General features: G+C 57.5%; 1 protein-coding gene across 2 annotated transcripts; it reads left to right on the forward strand.

The window, feature by feature from the left end:
• NAPA (NSF attachment protein alpha) lies at positions 1 to 9,364 on the forward strand. Of its 2 annotated transcripts, none has more exons than XM_054052825.1 (11): positions 1 to 176; positions 728 to 807; positions 1,855 to 1,971; positions 2,546 to 2,592; positions 3,742 to 3,819; positions 5,940 to 5,995; positions 6,936 to 7,020; positions 7,105 to 7,209; positions 8,489 to 8,557; positions 8,644 to 8,691; positions 8,786 to 9,364. In XM_054052825.1, the coding sequence occupies exons 1-11, from the start codon at positions 79 to 81 to the stop codon at positions 8,885 to 8,887; spliced, it is 885 nt and encodes a 294-aa protein (XP_053908800.1). In that variant the 5' UTR covers positions 1 to 78; the 3' UTR covers positions 8,888 to 9,364. The 2 variants fall into 2 exon arrangements, with proteins under 2 accessions (XP_053908800.1, XP_053908799.1); XM_054052824.1 differs by having other exon boundaries at positions 5 to 176; positions 8,641 to 8,691.
• Positions 9,365 to 9,425: the final 61 nt, after the last annotated feature.

A 9,425-nucleotide genomic window follows, 5' to 3' on the forward strand; every position in this document is an offset into this window, starting at 1 on the left:
ATCACGTGACAGCTGGAGCGGTCACGCGGGGCGGAAGTAGCGGGTGTCACGTGACGGGCCGGTCAGGGAAGGACCGCGATGGAGACGGCCGGAAAGGAGAAAGAGGCGCTGCAGCTCTTGGCAGAGGCGGACAGGAAGGTCAGGGGCGCTCAGTCCTTCCTCGCAGGACTCTTCGGGTGAGCGCGGCCCGGGGGGGGCGGGAAAGGGGGTGTGGGGGCGAAACGGGGGGAGTTGGGGGCAGAGGAGGGGGTTTGGGGTGAAAAGGGCGGAGTTGGGGGCAGAGGAGGGGGTTTGGGGTGAAAAGGGCGGAGTTGGGGGCAGAGGAGGGGGTTTGGGGTGAAAAGGGCGGAGTTGGGGGCAGAGGAGGGGGTTTGGGGTGAAAAGGGCGGAGTTGGGGGGCAGAGGAGGGGGTTTGGGGGGAAAAGGGGGGATTTGGGGGGCAGAGGAGGGGGTTTGGGGTGAAAAGGGGGGAGTTGGGGGCAGAGGAGGGGGTTTGGGGTTGAAAAGGGGGGAGTTGGGGGGCAGAGGAGGGGATTTGGGGTGAAAAGGAGGGATTTGGGGGGCAGAGGAGGGGGTTTGGGGTGAAAAGGGGGGATTTGGGGGGCAGAGGAGGGGGTTTGGGGGTCCCGGGGGGGGTTTGGGGGCAGAGGAGGGGGTTTGGGGGTCCCGGGGGGGGTTTTGGGGTGTTTCCCCCCCCTTTTCCTCATGGTTGTTCCCCCCCCCTCAGTGGTTCGTCCCGTTTGGAAGAGGCCGCGGAATGTTACGGAAGAGCGGCGAATATGTTCAAAATGGCGAAGAATTGGAGCGGTGAGAGAGTGGGAATGGGATCGGGAATGAGGGATCGGGAATGGGATTGGGTGGGGGAGAGGGTGGGAATGGGAGAGGGATCGGGGATGGGAATGGGATGGGGATGGGGATCAAGAGTGGGAATGGGAATGGGATGAGCTGGGAGAGAGAATGGGGTGGGAATGGGTGAGGGAATGGGAATGGGATTGGGAATGGGATGAGCTGGGAGAGAGGATGGGGTGGGAATGGGATTGGGAATGGGACGAGTGGGAATGGGATTGGAAGTGGGAGGGGATGAGAGGGAAGATGGGATGGGAATGGGATCAGGACGAGGATTAAGAGTGGGAATGGGAGTGGGAGGGGGTGAGAGAGAGGGTGGGAATGGGAGAGAGAATGGGAACGGGATTGGGATTGGGGTGGGATGACTGGGAACGGGATCGGGATGAGGATTAAGAGTGGGATTGGGAATGGGACTGGGGGTGAGAGAGAGGGTGGACTGGGATGGGAACGGGAGAGGGGATGGAATGATTGGGAATGGGATCGGGATGAGGGTTAGGAGCGGGGATGGAACTGGGAGAGGGAATGGGATCGGGATTGGGGATGGGATAAGGGGGATGGGTGGGACTGGGGGGTGAGAGAGAGGGTGGAGCGGGATGGGAGTGGGAGAGGGATGGGAATGGGAACAAGAGGGGGAATGGGATGTTTGGGGATGGGAATGGGAGAGGGAATGACTGGGAATGGGATTGGGATTAGTAATGAGGAGGGGATCGGGATTGGGAACGGGAGAGGGGGTGGGGTCCGGAATGGGATCGGGGTCAGGAATGGGGCACGGAATGGGATTAGGAGTGGGAATGGAAAAGGAGATGATGAAGAATGGGATCGGGGTCAGGAATGGGGATTAGAATGGGTTTGGGAATGGGATCAGGAGTGGGAATGGCAGAGGGGACGGGGTGGGCTTCGACGCTTTGGGTTTGGAATGGAATGAGCCGCCCCGCATCCTGCTTTTCCGCCTCTCCCGGCTCCGGGTGGGGGTGGCATTCCCAAGTTTTTTCCCCGTTGCCCTTCCAGCCGCCGGGAACGCCTTCTGCCAAGCGGCTCAGCTCCATCTGCAGCTCCAGAGCAAACACGACGCCGCCACCAACCTGGTGGACGCCGGGAATGCCTTCAAGAAGGCGGATCCGCAGGGTGAGCGCCTCCTTTTCCCTCTGGAATTCCAGGAGACGGGAATTTTTCTGTCTCCAGTCTAAAACGTGTGGAATTCCCAAGCTGTTCTGTATGGATTTGGGCTTTTCCTACCTCTCCGAAGGACTGTGGGTGGGATTGGCCGGCGTTCCCGAAGGTGGGAATTGCTCCGAGTAGGGAAAATCCACCTCTAGATCCTGTCGGATCTGGCTTTTTCTTCTACGGGAATTCTGGAAGCATCAGGAATTGTGCTTCTATGGGCTGCGACGGTGCCTTAAATCCAACCGTGAAGCTCCGGCACTGGGAATTCCCACGCGATAGCCCAGAATGATCCCACATTCCCACCTTTTGGAAAGCTCCAGCTGCTTCCCAAGAGGATAAATCTCTTCAGGAATGCTGGGAATTCAGGATGGGACCTTTGGGAATGAAGGGGATTAAACCCCAAATGACCAAATCCCAAGGGGGTTTTTTTTGCCCCAAATTTGATGGGAAGGAGCCGGAGAGGCCGGAAAAGCGGGAAGCGGCTCCGATATTCCCGTTTTCCCGGCTCACGGCTCCTGTTTTTATCCATTTCCAGAGGCCATCAACTGCCTGATCCGGGCCATCGAGATCTACACCGACATGGTGAGGCGCTTCGGGGCGGAAAGAGGCGATTTTGGGGCGTTTGGGTGGATTTGGGGTGGGAAACAGTGATTTTGGGCCCTTTTGGTTGGATTTGAGGTGGGAAACGATGATTTTTGTGCTTTTTGGTTGGATTTGGGGTGGGAAGTGGCGATTTTGGGGCCTTTTGGTTGGATTTTGGGGTGGGAAATGGTGATTTGGGGTCCTTTTGGTTGGATTTGAGGTGGGAAGTGGCGATTTTGGGCCCTTTTGGTTGGATTTGAGGTGGGAAACGGTGATTTTTGTGCTTTTTGGTTGGATTTAGGGTGGGAAACGATGATTTTGGGGCCTTTTGGTTGGAATTGCGGTGGGAAACGGCGATTTTGGGGCCTTTTGGGTGGATTTTGGGGTGGGAAACGGCTATTTTGGGCCCTTTTGGTTGGATTTGCAGTGGGAAATGGTGATTTTTGTGTCTTTTGGGTGGATTTGAGGTGGGAAACGGTGATTTTTATGTCTTTTGGGTGGATTTGGGTTGGGAAGTGGCGATTTTGGGGCCTTTTGGTTGGATTTATGGTGGGAAATGGTGATTTGGGGGCATTTTGGTTGGATTTGCGGTGGGAAACGGTGATTTTGGGCCCTTTTGGTTGGATTTGAGGTGGGAAACGATGATTTTGGGGCCTTTTGTTTGGATTTGAGGTGGGAAACGATGATTTTGGGCCTTTTTGGGTGGATTTGAGGTGGGAAACGGTGATTTTGGGCCCTTTTGGGTAGATTTGGGGCGGGAAATGGCGATTTTGGGGCCTTTTGGTCGGATTTTCGGTGGGAAACTGATTTTTGTGCCTTTGGATTGGATTTTGGGGTGGGAAACGGTGATTTTTGTGCGTTTTGGTTGGATTTGTGGTGGGAAGTGGTGATTTTGGGCCCTTTTGGGTGGGAAATGGCGATTTTGGGGCCTTTTGGGATGGATGTTCGGGTTGGAAGTGGCGCTTTTGAGCCGATTTAGTTGGGAAGCGGCACTTCCGAGTTGGAAAGAGTTGATTTTGGAGATTTTGTCTGGATTTTGGGGTGGGAAAGGGCAATTTGGGGTTTTTTGGGTTGGGAAGTGGCAGTTTTTGGCCGGATTGGAGTCGGGAAGCGGCATTCCCAGCCCCAACCCTTCCTTTTTCCTTCCAGGGCCGCTTCACCATCGCCGCTAAACACCACATTTCCATCGCGGAGATCTACGAGACGGAGCTGGTGGACATCGAGAAGGTAAAGAAAAACCCGGAATGCCATTGGGAATCGCACCCGCGGTTGTTTCTGGAGGGATTTGGGAGCGAGCAGAGCCCGGAGCCGCCGTCGCTGCCATCCGAGTGCTCCTTTTCCTTTTCCCAAACTGTCGGAGCTGCCTCCGCAGTGGCTTTCAATCCCTAAATCCTTCCTTTAATGACGTCGGGATGAAATCATTCCGGCGTGGGCGGCTGGGAAGCGGGATCGGAGCCATCGGAGAAGAATCCAGGGCTCTCTCCAGTTTCCCGGAGCGCCGGCACCGCCTCCGCGGCTGCTGCTCCGTCCCCCGCGGCTCCGGATTCGGACTCAGTGGGATGAGTGTTATTTTTGAGCAGGATGGAATAAATCCAGGTTTTTATTTAAAGGGAAAGAAGATCCTATATTCCCGACTGAATTTAAGGCTCTTTTCCATGCTTTTCTCTTCTCTCCCGGCTCTGTTTGGGATTCGAGGTTGGCGAAACCTCTTTCCCTCTGCGGGATTCCTTTCCCGGTTTAGGAGTAGGGAACGGAGCCCCCGGATCCGAGCCGCTCCGCTTCAAACGGGGCTGGAAAAGGGGGAAAAGCGGCTTCATCCCAATAAACCCACAGAGCGGGCGGGAAGCGGCGCTTTGGGGGGGGATTTGGGGGGATTTCCGCTTGGGAAGCGGCGATTTCAGGGAGATTTGGGAGCTTTTGGGTTGGGAAGTGGTGATTTTGGGGGGAATTTAGGGCAGGAAGCGGCAGTTTGGGGGGGGATTGAGATTTTGGGTTGGGAAGCGGTGGTTTTGGGTGGATTTGGGTTTGGAAGCAGCAATTATCCGTGGATTTGGGGCAGGAAGAAGCACTTTGGGGAGGATTTGGGGGCCTCTTGGGTGGATTTTGAGTTGGGAAGTGGGAATTTGGGGGGGATTTAGGAGCTTTTGGGTGGATTTTGGGTTGGGAAGTGGGAATTTGGGGGGGATTTAGGAGCTTTTGGGTGGATTTTGGGTTGGGAAGCAGCGATTTGGGGGGATTTGGAGGCTTTTGTGTGGATTTTACGTTGGGAAACAGTTTTGGGGCGATTTGGGAGCTTTTGGGTGGATTTTGGGTTGGGAAGCGGCGCTTTAGGGGGGATTTGGAGGCTTTGGGGGAGGTTTTGTGTCGGGAAGTGGCGCTTTTGGGCAGCTTTGAGGGTTTTTGGGTGGAATTTGGGTCAGGAAGGGGCACTTTTGGGCTGATTTGGGGGAGGGAAGTGGCGATTTCAGGCGCGTTTTTGGGCTTTGGGGCAGATTTTGGGGTTGAAAGTGGCACTTTTGGGCAACTTTGAGGGCTTTTATGTGGAATTTGGGTGAGGAAGTAGCGACTTCGGGGTGAGAAGTGGTGATTTTGGGCAGCTTTGGGGTCTTTTGGGTCAGAAAGCGGTGATTTTGGGGTGCGAAGTGGTGCTTTTGGGCAGCTTTGGGTCTTTTGGGGCATAAAGCAGAGATTTTGGGGTGAGAAGCGGTGCTTTTGGGCAGCTTTGAGGTCTTTTGAGTCAGAAAGGGCCACTTTTGGGGTGAGAAATGGCGATTTCGGGCAACTTTGGGGTCTTTTGGGTCAGAAAGCGGTGATTTTGGGGTGAGAAATGATGCTTTTGGGCAGCTTTGGGGTCTTTTGAGTCAGAAAAGGCCACTTTTGGGCTGAGAAGTGGTGCTTTGAGGTCTTTTGGGTCAGAAAGCGGCGATTTTGGGGTGAGAAATGATGTTTTTGGGCAGCTTTGGAGTCTTTTATATGGAATTTGGGTGAGGAAACAGCAATTTTGGGGTGAGAAGTGGTGCTTTTGGGCAGCTTTGGGGTCTTTCGGGTCAGAAAGTGGCGATTTTGGGGTGAGAAGCGGTGCTTTTGGGCAGCTTTGGGGTCTTTTGGGTGAGAAAGCGTCGCTTTTGGGTCAGAAAGCGGCGCTTTTGGGCAGCTTTGTGCTCCGGCTCTGCCCCGGTCCCTGCCGGGAATCCACGGGCGCGTTGGCTCCGGAGCCGGCACAGATGGCAGCGCCGGAGCCGCGGGGGCGGCGGGGGATTCTCCCAAGGCCGGAATGGCAGCGGGAGCCGCGGCTCCGCTCCGCTGGGGACGGATTGACGGAGCCGGGATGGTTTCTCTCCCCGCAGGCGGTCGCCCACTACGAGCAGGCAGCCGACTACTACAGAGGAGAGGAATCCAACAGGTACGGAATGCGGGAGCCGACGGACTGCGGCTCCGGGCTGGGCAGTCCTGGGAAGCCTCGGGAAACACTGGGAAGCTCCAAGAAACACTGGGAAGCACTGAGGACCCCGGGAAGCCCCATTCCCTGGCTCAGTGTTCCGGCTTGGGAGCCTCGGGAAGCACTGGGGATCCTGGGAATCACAGGAAGCGTCAGGAAACCCCATTCCCCGTATCCCATTCCCTGACTTAGTGTTCCGGCTTGGGAAGCACTTGGGAGCCTCGGGAAGCACTGGGGATCCTGGGAATCACAGGAAGTGTCAGGAAACCCCATTCCCTGCCTCAGTGTTCCGGCTTGGGAAGCACTTGGGAGCCTTGGGAAGCTCCGGGGATCCTGGGAATCACAGGAAGCGTCAGGAAACCCCATTCCCTGACTCTGTGTTCCGACTTGGGAAGCTCTGGGAAGCTTTAGGAAGTCCCAGGAAGCAGCGGGAAGTTCCTTCGCTCAGTGCTTTGGCTTTGGAAGCACTGCGGGAGCCCCGGGAAGCACTGGGAAGTCCCAGGAAGCTCTGAGGAGTCCTGGGAATCACTCGGAAACTCCAGGAAGCCCTGGAGTGCTCTGGGAAGCACCAGGAAGGCCTATTTCTGGCTCGGTGCTCCGGCTTGGGAAGCTCTGGGAGGTACTGGAGAGCTCTGGGAAGCGCTGGGGATAACTGGGAGGTACTGGAGAGCTCTGGGAAGCACTGGGAAACGCTGGGAAGCTCCAGGAAGCCCCATTCCGTGGCTCAGGAAACACCCGTCGGCCAAATTCCTCTTCCCAAAGTCCCTTCTTTGGAACGACGCTGCATTCCCTGTCCCCGTCCGCTTCCCACTTCCTTCCCAGCTCATGGGGGGCAGGGATCCCGAATCCCGGTGGGAACGGGGGAGGATTCCGGGGGCTCTCCGAGCGTTCCCGTTCCCCGCAGCTCGGCCAATAAGTGCCTGCTGAAGGTGGCCACGTACGCGGCGCAGCTGGAGCAGTACCAGAAGGCCCTGGAGATCTACGAGCAGGTCGGAACCGCCGCGATCCCGCGGGATAGAGCCCGATCCGGAGGGAAAAAAAGCTTGGGAATGACGGGGAATTGTGTCTTCCAGGTGGGAACGAGCGCGATGGACAGTCCTCTGCTCAAGTACAGCGCCAAAGAGCACTTCTTCAGGGCAGCGCTGTGCCACTTCTGCATCGACATGCTCAACGCCAAGGTCCGGAACGGCAGCGGGAATGGGATACGGAGCCGGGAATGAGGCTGGGAAGGGGATACGGAGCCGGGAATGAGGCTGGGAAGGGGATAGGGAGCCGGGAACGGGGGGGAATGAGGCTGGGAAGGGGATAGGGAGCCGGGAACGGAGGGGAATGAGGCTGGGAAGGGGATAGGGAGCCGGGAACGGGGGGGAATGAGGCTGGGAAGGGGATAGGGAGCCGGGAATGAGGCTGGGAAGGGGATAGGGAGCCGGGAACGGGGTGGAATGAGGCGGGAAGGGGATAGGGAGCCGGGAATGGGGTGGAATGAGGCTGGGAAGGGGATACGGAGCCGGGAACGGGGTGGAATGAGGCTGGGAAGGGGATATGGAGCCGGGAATGGGGTGGAATGAGGCTGGGAAGGGGATACGGAGCCGGGAACGGGGTGGAATGAGGCTGGGAAGGGGATACGGAGCCGGGAATGGGGTGGAATGAGGCTGGGAAGGGGATACGGAGCTGGGAACGGGGTGGGATGAGGCTGGGAAGGGGATACGGAGCCGGGAACGGGGTGGAATGAGGCTGGGAAGGGGATACGGAGCCGGGAACTGGGGGGGAATGAGGCTGGGAAGGGGATATGGAGCCGGGAACGGGGTGGAATGAGGCTGGGAAGGGGATACGGAGCCGGGAATGGGGTGGAATGAGGCTGGGAAGAGGATACGGAGCCGGGAACGGGGTGGGATGAGGCTGGGAAGAGGATACGGAGCCGGGAACGGGGGGGAATGAGGCTGGGAAGGGGATACGGAGCCGGGAATGGGGGAATGTGGCTCCCTGGAGTTGGGAGTGGGCTGGGAAGGGGATACGGAGCTGGGAATGGGATGGAGCGTGGCTCCTTGGAGCTGGGAATGGGCTGGGAAGGGGATACGGAGCCAGGAATGGGGTGGAATGTGGCTCCTTGGAGCTGGGAAAGGGCTGGGAGAGGCTGGGAAGGGGATACAGAGCTGGGAACGGGGTGGAACACGGCTCCTTGGAGCTGGGAAAAGGGTATGGAGCTGGGAATGGGATGCGGGAACAAGGTCCTTGGAGCCGGGAATGGGATGGAACGCGGCTCCCTGGAGCTGGGAATGGGACGGGAGTGTCTCCTCGGGGCTGAGAATGGGATGGAGCTGCGATGTGGGAATGAGAGGGAGTCGGGAATGGGCTATGGAGCGTCTCCTCGGGGCTGGGAATGGGGCTGGGATGCGGGAAGGGGCTGGAGCCGCCCGTGGTCCTTCTCTCCTCCTCCTCCTCGTTGTCCTCTCCCAGTTGGCCGTGCAGAAATACGAGGAGATGTTCCCGGCCTTCAGCGACTCCCGGGAATGCAAACTGGTCAAGGTCAGCGCTGTTCCCGTCCCTCCTTCCCTCCGGAATCGCGTCCTCTCCTTCCCCTTCCTCCTTCCCTTCCTCTCCTCTTCCAGAAGCTCTTGGATGCCCACGAGGAGCAGAACATCGACGCCTACACCGACGCCGTACGTTGACCCTCCCAAAACCCCTCCGGAATTCTCCCCAGAACGCCTCTGCCATTCCCGTTTTTCCCTCCTCTACGTTCCCGGCTCTTCCCAGGTGAAGGAATTCGACGCCATCTCCCGTCTGGACCAGTGGCTGACGACGATGCTGCTCCGCATCAAGAAGACCATCCAGGGCGAAGACGAGGACTTGCGTTAAAGCTCCGGGCTTTTTTCCCGCCATTCCTGTTAATCCGGAGTCACTCCGCTTTCAGCCGGAGCCATTCCCGTCGATCCAGAGCCGGTTCCTGTTAAGCTGGAGCTGCTTCGGTTCCATTCGGAGCCGTCGCCGTCAAGCCGGAGTCGCTCTGGTTTAATCCGGATCCATTCTCGTTCTATCGGGAGCCGTTCCGGTTTAATTGAGACCCATCGCCATCAATCCGGAGTCGCTCTGGTTTAATCCGGAGTCGCTCTGGTTTAAGATGGATTCATTCCTGTTCAATCTACAGATGTTTCGGTTTAATTTAGACCCGTTGCCATCAATCCGGAGCTGCTCCGGTTTAATCCGGAGCCGTTACCATCGATCCATAGCTGCTCCGGTTTAATCCAGGTTCATTCCAGTTCAATCTGGAGCCCTTCTGGTACAGTCTAAACCCATTGCCATCAATCCAGAGCCACTCCGGTTTAATCTGGAGCCATTCCCTTTAATCCAGACCCGCTCTGCTTTAATCCGGAGCTGCTCTGGTTTAATGCAGAGC

Source organism: Cuculus canorus, chromosome 37 (assembly GCF_017976375.1).
Source record: "Cuculus canorus isolate bCucCan1 chromosome 37, bCucCan1.pri, whole genome shotgun sequence".
In the NCBI taxonomy this organism is placed as follows: Eukaryota; Metazoa; Chordata; class Aves; order Cuculiformes; family Cuculidae; genus Cuculus; species Cuculus canorus.